General features: G+C 40.4%; 2 protein-coding genes across 9 annotated transcripts in view; one reads left to right on the top strand and one right to left on the bottom strand.

Moving 5' to 3' along the window:
• Positions 1-15,805, top strand: part of LOC117154092 (14 kDa phosphohistidine phosphatase) — a 63,669-nt gene that overhangs the window by 12,769 nt on the left and 35,095 nt on the right. The gene's annotated exons all lie outside the window — the stretch shown is intronic.
• Positions 1-15,805, bottom strand: part of LOC117154085 (phosrestin-2) — a 46,987-nt gene that overhangs the window by 12,129 nt on the left and 19,053 nt on the right. For 7 of the 8 annotated variants that reach the window (XM_076617169.1, XM_033328760.2, XM_076617172.1 and 4 more), the window contains 3 exons: positions 11,465-11,515; positions 8,328-8,463; positions 7,438-7,587 (listed from right to left, as the gene is read on the bottom strand). In XM_076617169.1, coding sequence (XP_076473284.1) covers positions 7,438-7,587; positions 8,328-8,463; positions 11,465-11,515 — 337 coding nt within the window. The remainder of the gene's footprint in view (positions 1-7,437; positions 7,588-8,327; positions 8,464-11,464; positions 11,516-15,805) is intronic. The other variant, XM_076617173.1, reaches the window with a different exon arrangement.

Below are 15,805 nucleotides of genomic sequence, written 5' to 3'. Positions count from 1 at the left end.
TTCACAACGGTTATCGTTTTCCATCGTCGTACGTCCGTTGTTTCGCGGTTTAAAAAATCTCTTCGAGAATTACTTTGTAATCGGAGAATCCAACTTTGGTCGCTTGAAATTATCCAAAGAGAACGGAATCTTGTTGGCGAAATGTTGAAAAGTCAGTTTCGATAATTGGAAACACGATAATCCGTGGGAACGAGAATTCTTGATATTCTACATCGAGATGTTGAGTGGTAAAGAATTGTAAAAACGTTCGTGCTATTGGTAGCGAGTAAGAAGAGCGAATGGGAAGAGAAGCGATAGGAATAATACGCGAGTAAACTCTACGAGGAATTTGGAATGGAATTCGGGATGCGTGTAATGTGGAATAATTGACTAGCATTGGACTGTAAGCGATCAAACGATCGAAGGAGCGAGAGAATCGTTTGAAAGTCGAAGGAGGAGAATTTTGCGAAAATCGTGAATTGTTTATTATTTATCCTGTTTATTTCTATTTTATTGAGAAAAGGAGGAATTATATGTAAATCAGCGAAGAATTAAGGAATTTATTTGAAAGCCAAAGAATTTATAATACAAAGAATCATAATATCATTGTCGAATATAACTTCATTTATACTCAACGACTCGATCGCTATTCGCTTCGCGGTCGAAAATATTCTATCAAATTTCGATCTACGACAACGAGCTCGTGGAAAGATGATGAGGAAAAAGCAAATTCCCCGAAGAATTGCCATGCAATCAAGCCGTGATATAAATTCCATGCTCGTCGAACGAGATCCTGCAGTGGTGGGTAAGACCAGCCTCGCGTATTACGACAGGTCGCGGCCTTGACACTAACCCTGACCCGCAGCCAGGTCGATTTGGCGCGTCGTGAAAATTATTTATCAAGTCTCTTCCCTTTTCCTGGATATTTCACCTGGCTGAGGTTTTTACAGGCGCCGTGCGATCCATTATTCATTCGATCGATGAATTAGACATGAACGACGATCGTTTCGTAGGATATCATTGAAAGATGAGCCACTTCATCGCACCTTCGCTCGTGTTACGAGTCTCGAAACCACGTCCCCCGCGATATCAAGGAATGCTTCTTTAATTTCCCTCGAGTTCGTTCGGTTATAGTTAGCACATCACGCCTAAGACATTTCGTCTTATTCTTAAAGCCAGAGATCTCAAGTTCCTCTTATATTAGGTTGTCCGAAAAGTGTCTTTCTTTCGCGAACGTGTTCTTTGCAACAGTGCACCTTCGTACAAACGCGAAACCAAGTCTGTGAAATAATCGCGGTGTAACTCGCGATTATAGGAACTTTGAATTCTACGAGAACGTAGTTTCTTAATCTCTTTGGTCCTCTAATTTCCCAAATTTAGAATATGACGTATATTTTAATAGGCAGTGAAGCGTAATATTCGTAGCTTGTGGCGTGAAGAAACGAAACTAATTCGGCGGGAGACGCATCAATTCTTATTTCATACATACGATCTCAAAGTGTTTTCACTCTGCTCGCGATAGGGACGAGTACACCGTACAATTTGAATCAACCGATGGGACACCTTTGCACCTGTCACAGCTGTATCTCTGCGAATCCGTACGCGGATACCCGATATCCGGCGTCGTTTCGCAATTCCGCAGATGGCGGAGGAAGATCCATTGCGAGAGAAACGTGATCTCTGGTGAGCACAGTCGGAGAAAAGCAATTTCATCGCGATACGTCTCACCATTTCACCGTGTTCCTGCTGCCGTCGTTTATGAATACGCGAGGATCGATACGCCAGGATGCCTAGGATCGAAAGAACGTTTCGTTCGTTTTTTAATGTTTATCGAAGCTCGAAGCGACGGTTAACCGAAGCTTTCGATACCGTTCGGTACGTTGGGTGACGCAAAGAAGCTCGATCCTGGCCAGGAGCTGACCTTGGCCTGCAGCGAACGCCGTAGGAAAAGTTGTCTCTGGTATGGAATTTTCCGACCTTCTTCATCATGGATACAATGCTTTTTCAACAAAGAATGCTTCGATCGACGTATCGTTTATTTTTGTGCAAAATGATTCGGACGTTGAAGGATAACTATGAAACTGCAGAAACAATGGCACAGAACGGTATACATGTGCTTTTTAAAAGGATTTTTCTTACTTCAGGAAGACCGAGATATTTTAAGAAAAGTTTAAGTGAGAATTAGGCGAATATTTTATAATTAAAGATGCGCGTATAAAACGTTTAAACGTAAAGTCAGAGAAAAGAGTTAAACGAAACGGAGAAAAGACTCAGCGTACGTAATTAAGAGCAGTGAACACATGCATATTCGCCGCGCTTCCATTCTGCACCTTTAGGAACTGGATAAAATTATTCCAGGGTAGAAATATAAACGAGACAAAGTTGCCAGCGTTCGGAATATACTTTCGGGAATGGCTGGACCTTCTCCGGCCAACGAATTTATTGCGAACGGTCGGAAAAAAGGATGTAAGCAAACTAATTTGCCGAGTATGTTTTCGCAAGCTTTTAGTTGCGACAGATGCTAATCGGATACATTCATTCTGTCAACCACGTTCTAACGAGGATTCAAACATCGAATATTTAGCACGAATTTAACCGCTATACGTTTATATATCCCATCGCGTTCTGCGTAACACCATATTCCTGACTTGCAAAGTTTCGCCAGTAGCATTCAATTCAGTCGTGCAAATTCTTAATCTCAAATTATAGCGCGTTATGTCTCGTTTAAAAAATCGCTCGGAAAACAAACATTTCTATTATTAATAAAACAAAATGTTACGTCGGGCGGCACTCTACCTAGACCAGGCTATACACCGCGGGCAAGGTGGGAACCAGATATCCGCTCAACTTTACTGCGTACACTCAATAGTCTTAAGGACTCATCGTAAATCTCAAGAATTTGCTAGCTAAGGTCCTTCAGACCGAACAAACGTCGTTTTTCTAAATCGCTTTCTAAAGATTATCGTCTACTACGGCTGACAGGGGAAAGTTAGTTTTTCTCACGTACGATGCTTCCCACTAGCAGCTTTCTATCGAGGGCGGCTAAGACCCTTCCTAGTCCACCAACCTTCGTTTATCCAATCGGAAGCAATGTCTATTGCCCTCGCTTTCCTAACCAAAATTGTCATCGCCAAATCCGACGGTCTCGTACGCTAGACACACCCATCTCGCTAGCTTTCCTCCGACACAGCATCGACACTGTAAATTACTTATTCTTCAACGTTAGAATAGTCAACGTGTCAGTACCGGGTTAGTCTCCCTTATTGCTACGTCAACTATAACAAAAAACTCTAAGAGCCTTGCTCGATCACCAACGAATATTGTGCCAGTGTATCGCATCTCTATACGCCAAATCATTGTCTACGACGTATATCACAAGCAACGGTGTAACTTAAGTGTTAAAAATATATAGTTTATAATCGTGTTAATGGCAGTGTTATACCCTCTCAACCACCCCTATTATCTCAATGGAAATCAGGGGATCGATCAACTCGTGGTGTCGATTATTATAATCGTAACGGGAATTTACGACTCCCGTTGACGTGTTTCTTCGCGATTGCGTCTCCCCGCGATTGGTCGAAAATGCACAAAAATTCGGCTGTGAAACGGTTGATAACAGGCAAAAGCTTGAAGTACGCGAACACAGCTGAAAGCCAAGTCGTCGAAATTTTCATTCTTATTTCAACCAGTCGTTGGAAATCAAAATGTATCGGGTGAAACCACGGTATTTCGTGGCGAAAGTTTTCTTTTTACCACTACTTTCGCGACTGCTTTCATTGTAATTTTCGCAAAGCGCCGTTAAAGCTTCCCATTCGGGACGAAAGTTCTCGCAATTTCAACGTAACAGCTTCCGCCATTGTGCCTGACTTGCGACGAAACAATGGTAGCCAGTTGACGAAACAACGCCAGAAGGAGAAACAGCCGACTTTTCATCAGCTAACAATAAGACGAAAGTCTTAGTAAATTGGGCGAGAAAGTTTGTTTTCCTAGACAACGCGACCTTAGCTTGACTACCGTACGTTGGAAATGGTTTTCGTCAAGTCCAAGTGTTAGCTCGTCAACGCCTGACGTGTATGTGGTTTTTCCATTTATGGAACTCTTGAGAGGTGGTCAGTGAAAATGAAACAGCGACGAGGGACGACAGGAGACAGCTTTCAAAAGGTTTCTAGTTGAAAGGAACGACGGACCTTTTTTTTTATCGAGAAATATCTTTTGAAGATAGGCAACGACAAGCGCCAATCTTTGTCGTCCCGTTCTTTTCCCTGAACAACGCTCGCTGCCTTCATGAAGTTTCTATTGTGTCGTATAACGTTTTAAAATGATCGTCCGACATTAGCGAGACTATAATCCTGATTATTTTCTGTCGTCTAATTCTTGGCAATGATAACTCCGCGAGCAAAATGGCTTCCTTACTAATTACAAGTACTAGAACACACTCCCTTGGTTTTGTAGATTGTTCTTGGAATGGTTTTGTAGATTGTTTTTGGAATGGTTTCGTAAGAAAGACGCAGCGCTCTAAATTTGAGATTTGCCTGTCCGATCTTGAGATCATTTTACCAAAGACGAATATATTTGTCGTTTCGTTAATTGGGAGCTTGTTGAGTTTGTAAATCTTTAACGATCCTTAATTAGAGCTTTACGTACTCTTGTAAAAGCACCTGGTAATTGCGCGAAGAGATTTCCGCAGAGAAACCGTTCGTGAACCAAGGAATAGTAAATTCTCAAAGAAGAAAGAACATGGTCGAAGGAGATATTCGATGGAAAAGTTGATAATTTCTCAGGAAATTTTCGATTACACGAGGTAAAAGCGACGAAATACGCTGAAAATTGAACGGCCAGCTACCCCATCGGAAACTCGGATAATTGTGGCTGCTGGTTGAGGATTAAAAGATCGCGTATCAATTTTGTTTCCGTACGGAACTAATAATTCGCTCGGTTCGTTACAACGGTCAACCAATGGTGGAAGGTTTGAACGAACAAGGCGTTAAGGGATCTGGTAGATCGTTGATCCTCTCGGAAATGAACCGTTAAGCTTATGGAATACGGGATGCATGTTATATAGGTCGTAAGCCTTGTAACTGATACGCGCGACGTCACCGAACAACGCGCATCGAACCGTTCTGAAACAACCCTCCGCTGCTTGCCTTTCGCCGAAGAAGCTCTCGTGACTGGTTCTAAAAGGTTACCCTAGTAGAACTCGTCTTTGAAATCTTCCTATTCAACCGAGAAAAAATTCACATCGTAAGCGCTTGCATCGTGGAAATGCACAGAGTAAAGCACGATAAAGTAGACGATTTCGATCGATATTTAATATTAATTTAATAATGAGAGGTTCCATAGAGGATAGTAGATGAACGGAGGAAGATACAAAGAGAGATTTCAGGTAACGATAAATTCTAATTTTACGGAAATATTTAGAGACGCTTTGGAAATCTAAACGATCTGCGCTTGACAATCTGTCTATTCCTCTTCATCTATTATCTCTTCTCTTATTCCATTGCTTCTCTATTCGATCATTCTCCTCCTATTTCGATTCGTATCAAGTTCATCGCTACTCGGAATATTTCCTCTGCGTTATTCGCATCTGTGCGCATTTCGGAAATGGGAATTACGTTCGCAACATCGCTTAACCTCTTTACATGGTTTAGCTGCATAAGCAAACATCAAGCAAATTTTCAGGTAGCGTGTGTAATATTTCGACAAGTCGCTCCCAAACGTTCTTCATATCGCATATATTCAACTGGCTGGAATACACGATAAACAAGGTATTCGCGTGTCCAACAGGGGCAAATAAATATCGAAGAGCGACGAACTCGCAGAGAAAACTCGGAGAGGTTTGCGTTGACCGATTTGCCGCTGGCCCCGTACAGCGGAGAACGAACGTGAGAACGTTGAGAACGTGGAGGATGTCAAAGACAAGGCAGCCGAGCTCGCTGTGATAAATTCAACCTCAGCAGGAAGCTTTTCCGTTAACGTCTAGTTTTTTCAACCGAGAACGTTTCAATCACGACGCTCGATTATCGTGAGTTAGGAGAAACACGAGCACAACTTACTCGAATTAATTTATCGCGGTCGAACGTTTCGCTGTTAAATGTTTTATTTGAAAACTTTCTTCAAACGATTTACGTTATAGAGATCTGCTTTTACTACGTTTATACTACGTTTACAGGCGGCATACATGCCAATAATTTGTAATTCGTCCTGTTGCTTCGATCACGGTTTCTATCCTCTTTGATATATTCCATGTTATATATGCTTCGCGTTTCATAAACATCTATTTCTATCACAGTGACTACGATTGTACGAATGGCACGACGTATCGATCGACGTTTTTACTTTTGAGAAATTTTCGTCACATTCGGATGGAAATATCTCGACATTAGGCGATCGAATTTATCTCGTTATGGTTGATGAAATAATTTCACCTTGTCCTAGCAAGTTTCTTCGTGCAACGGTAGATAATAGATTTATACGATCCAGTTTATACGGTTGTTAAACCTTTTCCTCTCTTGAAACATTGAACGACGTATCGGCAAACGAGTGTCTAGTTTCAATTGTTTAAATTTGCCAAATCCATAGTTTCGGAAATTTGTATACGGTCCGGAGCTGGTGAAGCTTTTTGCTAGGAATTACACGCTCGAGGAAGCGTTATACGGTCTGCTAATGCAATTTGCAATCGGTGTTGCGTATGTAAGTTTCTAATTATCTAGGCACGAAAACAGCTAAGCTAAGCCGCTTGGCTTATTTCATTAATTGATTACGAACTTACGGTGCCGCGTCGTTACCTCGAATAATACGACCCTTTTACCGTTTAACCGACTGAGAAAATCCAGCACCGTCGCGATTTTACGTTTTCTCTTCGTTTTACCAATAATTATTCATCGATTCCAACTTTTATGCATTTTTATCTTTCCTCTTCCTTTTTTATCATCCGTCGACGCTTAAATCGCGAAGCAATTTTAAATAGAAGATTAAACACGGGTAGAGAACGATGAGTTTTTGTACGGATAGAAAAATAAAGGAAGATCCGTCGAGAAATATGAAAAGTTACATCCCTTTTTTTTATATTCTGTCGGAAAAGATCATCGATTATCGAGTCCAAAATCAGTGCGGAAATTAAGCTGTCGAGCGATGCAGGAATACTAATTTTCCAGTTTTCTGCGATTTTACGATACGTTATGGAAACATCTGCGGATAGGAACACGGGACACTTGCACCATCGAAGGCTTTATTAAATTTTCATTGATCGTAAGCTGCTGGCTCGCCGTGTGTCACGTTGACGGACAAGATTTCACGAGTTTATGAACACCCTTGCGTTCAATCTCATCCGGCAGGGTTCCGCTCGTTAAATCGCTCTGATTTTCTAAATTTAAGTCGACCGTCTCTAGATACAGAAGCAAAATGCGAACTCGTAAACCTTGGAAAGAGAGATAAACGTTTAATTATCTTTATACAGACCTGTAACGGGGTCGTTTCTTGTTGATCAGCGCCGGAATATGGGGGGTAAAGTTGCGCGAGACACATAACCGCCTCGTTACAGAATTTCAGTCCCATTACCTCTTCGTCTTCCCTCCCGTAGCGAAAAGTCAACGTAATTTGCCCGTACACCTGGAACATCAGACGGTTAAATTGGTAAATAGAGAGGTAAATAATCGTGATTCGGTTCTTTAGAATTGTGCGAATGCTAGTCTATTCGCGGTTGATAGTTGTGCCAGGATTTTCAAATTCTTCGCACAGTTTTTCAGTGGAAGCTCTAACGAATTGTATAGAACCACTGTGCTGATTCCCAGATAAATAAAAAATCAATATCGAATTTACTCGCGGTTGGGTTTCTCGACCTTCCGTGAATGTTAACTATTCGATGATCGTACGATATTTTTCAAATTTTACTCTAACGAAAGTTATCGGATCGCGATAATTTATAGGTAAATATAATTCAGTGGAGGTGGCAACTTTTTACCAGTGGATGAAAGACGTTTACGTAATACGGGTATCTGTTGGGTTCGCGGGAAGTATCGAGGATGTCGTCTCAGGGGTCGTGAGCTCGTTGCCATCTTCTTCAAGCTTCTTCTAGTCTATAAATTGCCCACGGAGTAACTCCGGAAGTATCTTTAATTAGGTTCGACGGAAAGATGTCGCGAGAAAGTTGTCGATGAAATTGAGGTCAGAGAGATAAAATGTTTGAGAAATTGGGCTTGCAGACGAATTCTATCCATTGAATTAAACCGATGGAAAGTTTCTACAATGGTAAGTATGATGTCCTACGTTTCATTCTCCTATCTCAGCGTGGCATTTTCAACCACGTTTAAGCGGAATATTTGATTGTTTTCTTCATATTGAAAACTCACCCTTTTCTCTTGCAAAAATTCAGGATCGACCAATAGTACGCCCTGTAGTTTATCGATTTTCAACTCGCTCACGATCAGATCTCTGCTCGCCAAGTAGAGGGTCAGCTTGTTGTTCGGTGATGATTTCTTATATACCCTGTGGAGCAGAGGAATGTAATTAGTCAGTCGTCAAAGGAGTACTTTTGTCAGTAAATTAGACCATTGATTCGTCATCGAATTTCGCGGCTCGTTCGGTTTCCACGCGGAAACAAATGGAGGAAAAGGTAGGGTCGAAGCGTTAGACTCGACCCAGACTATCGGTGACTCGATTCGGCCAAATTTTTATCCCACGCTTTCGATTCTAAGCATTCGCACTATGAGTAGTCCTCACGGACAAAGATTATCGAGGAAAGAATATTTTACTGGTGCGAGATCGATCGGTCCGCGACTGAATTGATAATGTGAACGAGTTTTTCGATTCACGAATCGTGAAATATTTTTAACACCTATAATCGAAACAATGGGGGTTAATAATTCGATCGAGCCGAGAGTGAACCGAGACTGTGAATCGAGTCAATACTCTGCTTATAATCGTAAATATCGCAGGACCGATTGTCGTTTATTTTTCATTATTGTTTGCTCGCAATTCTCATCTGCATCGACGGTTATATAAATTAATAATTCCACTGGGATTTCGCGCCTCAGTAGATGTGGACGCGTTTGTACAATGTCACGTGCGTTATCGATACACCGAGCGTTTCAGCGTGTCCTTCTTTTCATCGATTAATGCTGCCAACGTTTATACTCTCCGATCGAAGGTACTAATATTTTTCCAAGCCACTACACAAGCGTCTTAAGTTAGATTTTCCTTGAGAAAATATTTTCACGCGTTACAATCTTCGCCAAATATTACAAAGCACCTTCGTGTAATATACACTTTGTAATTTGCGTGAGTTTTTCCCGGTGCTCGATAAATACTCGTCAGAACTGTGTCGCGACATTTATGCATGGGACGATTGGCGAAACGATTATGCAGCGAAACGCGAATATATAATATGTATGGTAGGTGTTACGCGAAGAAACATTTGACACTACTGTAAACGGATTTTTATATCGTGGTTCTAGAAACTTTACTCGTATTTGCTTTCCAATAACGATGTCTATCTTCTGAACGTAACGAGTAATGACGAAGAATTCAAAATGAACGATATAGAAAACAATAACTCCTTTATATATTTTCAAAAGTATTAATCAACATGTAATGGAAGTAATGTAATATTTTTAAATTGACTCCGTTATAACAACACTTTGTCATTTTCATTCACAGTGGGAAGGATTAAAGGGATTGGATGAATTAAAGAGATTTTTTAATCATACAGGTGATTAAGGCAACCAAAGGTGATTAGGATGACGTTGCTAATAATCCCATCGATCCTCGTAATACATACAATCTCGAAATGGCTGATTGATGCGCCACCGGATATTTATTCCACGGTTCAATCCAAAACCGCATTGCTACCAGTTACCACACCAACCGGAGTATGCGAATTCCGTATGAGCGAGAACGATTGCGTTGGTCCTTGACACCGTTACGAGATTTTCCATAAAAATCGTTCTTTCGATCGAATATTCTTCAACCTTGTCGCCTCTCGATTCTTGCCTTTGAAAAGTTTTCTACAACGCCAATTATAAGAATTCAGATCGCGCAAGCCTTCGAAATCTTGCTCCTCTGTGCTCCAGAGGAGAAAGTTTAGATCGAAAGTAACTTTCGACTGTGGAACGTAAGAAGTTTTGAAAAATTGTCAGTGTATTTTTGTCAAACAGTTAATAATACAACCATCTATGCTCGGTTTGAGATACTCGGTTTATTTAAAAGTTTTCAGTTTAATCAAACTGACGAGCAAGTTCGAAGGCTGGTTTGTCACGAGCGACCCTCACTCTTTTTGATTAAGCTGAAAACCCGTGTTCGTTGTTATTTAGTTTTCACACAATCCCGGAGAGGTTCGACGACTAGGTAGACAGGTCACTTCCTCTAATATTCCAACCGTTCTTTGCTCATCACAGAGTGAGTCCCGGTGCTGTTTGTTATTGGAACGCGCTTGTTACTCTCTATCGTTTCGTATTGTAAGATTTTTATCGTGATCAAGAAAATGTTATCTATCAAAATACTATAATCTACTATTTTCAGTTTTACAGTTCAAATTTATGGACATTTTTTATTAAGCACTTTGTTAGGGAAATAACGTTACGACGACGTCGTTCTTCCTTTGAAAGCTATATTTAAAACTCTAAATATATAAGAAAGTTAATTAAAACGCTACATATAATCTACTATCTTCGAACCTAGGTTTCAAGCAGAATTCATTACAAAGGATTCTTTTACGGAAATAATAACGCAATTCTGTTCTCCTCCTTTCTCAACCTGCATTAAAGTTCTATATAATGGGGATACTAATTAACATACCTACCATAATCTATTACTTTCAAGCTCGAGTTTGCAACAAAATTTAAAAGGCTTTGCTAAGAATACCAGTTAGTAAGCCAACGTCGTCTTCCTTTGCAAGCTACGTTACAATTTTAAGTACGCAGTAGGAGCTTGTGCGAGGAAACTTGAAATGCCGTAAATAATCATGAAAGATCGAATTTTCTTTCCACGATAAATTTTTCCTAACCGCTCAACGACCTTCTCTCGTATTTTAGCCTCACCAAGAAGCCAACGCGTACTCGCGTCTTTTCTGTTTGCTATAAATTATCCCTCTTGCGATACCAGGTCTCGCCACGTTCCACGTTCCCCGCGATGCAATTACATAGTTACGAGAAAGAATTATTCTCGGAGATGATATTTTAGTTTGTTTTTCTATAGGGGATACCTAGCAGGGTTGCCTGTTGTTCGGAGTCTGCCAAAGTTTTACGACGCAACGAGCCACCTCATCGTCGAGGATTTTTCCGCTTGCTTAACGCTCGCGTTTGTTTATGTGTCGGAGATCGTCGTAAGAAGATCTGTCGTTACATAACGTCGGCCACTCTCCCGACAGAAACTTTCCCAAAACTTGGTCGTGAACAAAACGGTCTCCCAACTCCTCCGACAGAGACAACTTTCGATTTTCTCACTAAACGCAGTGTTCTCTCTCGTTTCAGATTTCGCCGTTGAGGTTTACCTTTGACTACTAATCGCATCCGATGCGTTGTCACTCGGGTTGTCCATTTTTCTGAAACATAAAATTTCAGTGGATTATCCGAGCTTTCGTGCATATACGGTGGCTCATGAAAAGCCGGTAAACTCTTGTATTCGTGCACAAACTAAAGTTGTTAGCTTTACATAAAATAACCGGTACCACGCGTTAGCATAACGTTGTTGCATAAAATGGCCGGTCGACGATGTGTTATTAAAGTTCAATCTGTGTTCAGTGAGTCTTCATCTTCGATTTAATTATTCATATTAATATTTTACTAAGCGTATGCTTACGATAAACTTCACTAAACCACTATAATCAAGATAGTCGTTTATCATTATGATGCCAATGAAATTTCAAAGAGTAGTACACAGAATATATTTATACTTGCCAACGTTCAAATACTTTTTCAGAGTCTCCAACGACGAGCCGCTGTATTAGAATCGAAGAAAATATATATCGTAATATCATCGAAGTAATTCATCGTGTATTTTCCGCTAACCATTTACACGTAATGTCGTGTTGCTGGTTTACACTCATCCATCGTGAATGTCAGCTTCATCGAGTCTTCAAGTAGAAAAGCTGCGCTATGTTACTATAGGGCAATTCGTTAACCTCGACTCACCTCCGGGATCTAATGTAATTTCCTTTGCACAAGACTATTTTCCCTCGACCAATTCCTTCCTTTTTCCACCTTCTTCCGTGTGAACGTGACAAGTCAAAGAAGTTTAAAGCCACGCAGATGTTTTACCATCCGCTACATTCCTAATCCTCTAGAGGCCAATGACTAAATGTACTCGATAGTTCGTATCATTAGAATTTTTTCAGTTTTGGTATGTCAAATATTCTTTGGTGTTGTAATTCAGTCTGTCGGACAGGAAATTACGATTCAAATTCTGAATAGTTTCCGTATGTAGCTTCTTGAGTATAAACCAGTTAGGATAAAATGTCGAACGTTGCTCTAGGCAGAAATGCTTCATTCGCAGAAGGTATTGCTTTTTCATATAATTTATGTATTAATATCGCCCGAGGCTTCTTTCACGATATCTTTATCTTTTTCATAAACATGTATACGAATCGCGTCAGAGGTAGTTTAACGATAAAAGCTTCTCAAACACAGATATCGCGGAGAACCTTAAGAGAAACACGTAGTTAAGGGTACAAATTGTGTGGGTAGTCTCTTTAAATAAAATTTCAAATAAAAATGTTCCGCGCATTGATCCAGCCCGTACGGTGTTTCTACCACGGATGCTTTATTTGTTCAATATTTATTGTCTATTTCCGCTTTAAAATAAGGAATAAAATTGTATCAAAACATTTTCAAAACATTTAATTCGTTCCTATTATCGTTGATATATCGAAGCACGTAATAAACACATTTTCGACTAACATCGTTATTTTTGTTAGTGATTTTGTTATGTATGTCGTATATTACATTATACGATATAGGGTAAAATTACCTTCAAATTGTATGTTGCAGCAAAAGCGATAGTGGTAGTGGTGTAGCATCGGTGTCAATTCGAATCCATTAAAAGTCACTGTTTCACGTGGTGAATAATTCTCGTGAAAATGATAAACTTTGGAGAAAATACTATGAGTAAATTATACACTGAATGCTCCTTTTTTTTTTATGAAACTAAGTTATGAATTTTGTCTGCCTAATTAGTTCATTCGAGCACTGTGCGTCGTAGACGAAAACCTCCGCGGAGATTACCAGTGTCAACTGCTATAAAAACTTTATTTTCAATCCCGTCGTTTAAAAGAGTGCCCGCTCACATAATGGAACCTACTTTCCACTTTTTCTCCATTTGATAAAATTGTACGACCGTGCGAAGCGTTCGTAGCAGACTCGTATGAAAAAATTCACGTCCAAGGATATACGGCGACAAAGGGAAGGAGGTCGCGAAGGAATTTACGCATTTTTCCTCGTGACGGAGTGCTTGAAGTGATTTAATGCGGGCTTACTCGTAGTAAGTCGGAGCAGCAAGATATTCGTTCTAACTCTGACGTATCTACTTAACACACGTATGTACGTGCGTTTCGTGCGTGACTTTTTGCCTTGGCAAGGGGGACAGAAAAATCTTTATACCGTGTCTTCCATAACAAGAATTGCGCAATTTAGTTTCAAAGTTGTAACTCCTTTTAAGAAAAAGTTTCACGGCTCTGACGTAAGAGTTGAACGGGGAAAGGATTCGCGGATTATTCGGTCCACTTGCAAGGTCTACGGTTCGAATTCCGGCTTTACTTTTAGTGGATTTCCATTGAGTGTTACTACAGAAGGATTAGGTATCGCGAGTAATTATGTGACTCTTTCTCTCTGTTTATGGGAACATAAACGAGATCTAGTCCAATTGGTAAATCGGTAACTAGCTTTTATGACAATGACTCGTATCATGAGATTCACAACTTTGTAATTGAATTAGATGCTACAGCATTGAAAATAGTTTTGCGTATATCTTTGAGACTAAAGGTGAGAAAGAATTGCGTATACGTAAATTTATGTAAAGTGGTTCACAAGAGAGTTCGTTCGTTATCCTTCACGACGCATAATTTATCGCGAACGACGCAAAAGCAGCGAAATCGATGAATTAATCGCTTCGTAAATAATTATCGATTTTTGTTCCACGATCTGTTGATACTTTCTCGAAGCTCACAATTTTCTGAAGCCTCGTCTTGCATTTTTACTACGATGGAAATGAAATACTATATAGGAACGGCGCGTTTATTTCCGCTATAAATTACACCAAATGCTGGCACGCTCGTATCTTTGAAACGACGCGCGATAAACGCGGGAATGACGAACGAGTGATTCCAGGGATGAGATGATCCGAGCGGAAAACGTCGCGCGGATAACGTTGCACGCTCGGTCGTCGAGGAATTTTACGCAGACCCGTAAAACATTACGTGGTTCTTGAATCTTTACTTACGAGACTAATCGGTAAAAAGGAAAAGGCCGACCAACTTCGTCATAACAAGGGAGCAAGCATTTGCAGAATGTCAGGGGCGAGCCGCGTAATTTCACGGTCGCTGCGATTCATCATAGGTCACCGTGTCTTGCAGGAAGCTTTAATATATTCCAATTTCTTGAATAAGTCATAATCACCGGACAGGAAGTAAATAACGCCCGAAGCCCAGACGAAGAACAACTTGGAATAATAAGAAAAGTAATAAGAAGAAGTTATTATAAAAGTTGCCGCGAGCCTAAAATGTTTATGACGTAATTTAAGTTTGTTTCTGTTGGCTTTTTACCAGGAAATAAAAAGAATATGGGTACCCGCCAGCATCTTTAATTTCAAACTCGAGTCTTTCGAAAATAATGCATCACACACAAAAGTTGTATTCGACATTTCTGAATTATTTCTCCACGAAAGATCATCCTCTTTTTCATCGTTTTTTAATATTGCTAGGGCATTCCATTCTAGTAATAGAAATAATAGCATAGCCTGGAATCCTCGATTAGGAAAAGATCGACATTTTAAAGAGGATTTACTTATCTGTTCGACGTCATTTACTGTTTGACAACTCGTGACGCGAGGTCGAGGGTGAGTCAATTTACTGTATCGTGTACCGCGCGATTTACGCGCATCCTATCTCATTTAGAGGTGAATTTCGCAATGCACCGCCAAGAGCCGGTGTCTCGTTGCACCCACTGCGTTGTTTCAGGAGCCACTCGACCGCATGCGAAATTCTACAGCTAATTCACGTTGCACAAAGCGCCCGAAGACCTTCGTGACGTGTGGAACGTGCGCGCGGAATTTATGCCACGTAGGAGTACCGTTGAACGTGCACGGAAAGTCCACCTACGAACCTCTTTGCTTCTTTCCTTTTTCTTTCTCTAACCCGTTTCGAAACTTTCGACTATAGGTATGATCGACACCCACAATCCTTTACTAGGATTGCCACTCCCTACGATATTCTATTTCGGTGATCGTGGCACACGTTGAAAGCGAGAAGTTTAGAATTTGCAAGTTTACATATTACAAGAATAAAATATTCCATGGATTATAAGAATTAAAGAGAAATCCAACTTTGAACTTTATTAGCTAGGAGAATTCGTTGGTAAAAACTATGTTTCAGCGAAGGAAATTACCATCGATATCTCTGGCATCAACTTCATATTTTCAGATTAATTAATTAAACATTAGCGGAAAGTAACAATAAAATTAACATTCGGTAAAAAGGTTTTCACACTTGTGGCTAGTAATTAGAAATATTCGCAGCTTGGTCGCATTTATTTCTACGCGCATGGAAGGACTATGTCGCTTTTGCCAAGCGGTTTAATCCACTGAAACATGCAGCGTATTACCTCGTCTGTCAGTCTCGTGT

This window comes from Bombus vancouverensis, chromosome 3 (assembly GCF_051014615.1).
Source record: "Bombus vancouverensis nearcticus chromosome 3, iyBomVanc1_principal, whole genome shotgun sequence".
Taxonomy (NCBI): Eukaryota; Metazoa; Arthropoda; class Insecta; order Hymenoptera; family Apidae; genus Bombus; species Bombus vancouverensis.
Note: the sequence above shows the minus strand (reverse complement) of the source record. Positions and strands in the feature narration are given on the sequence as shown.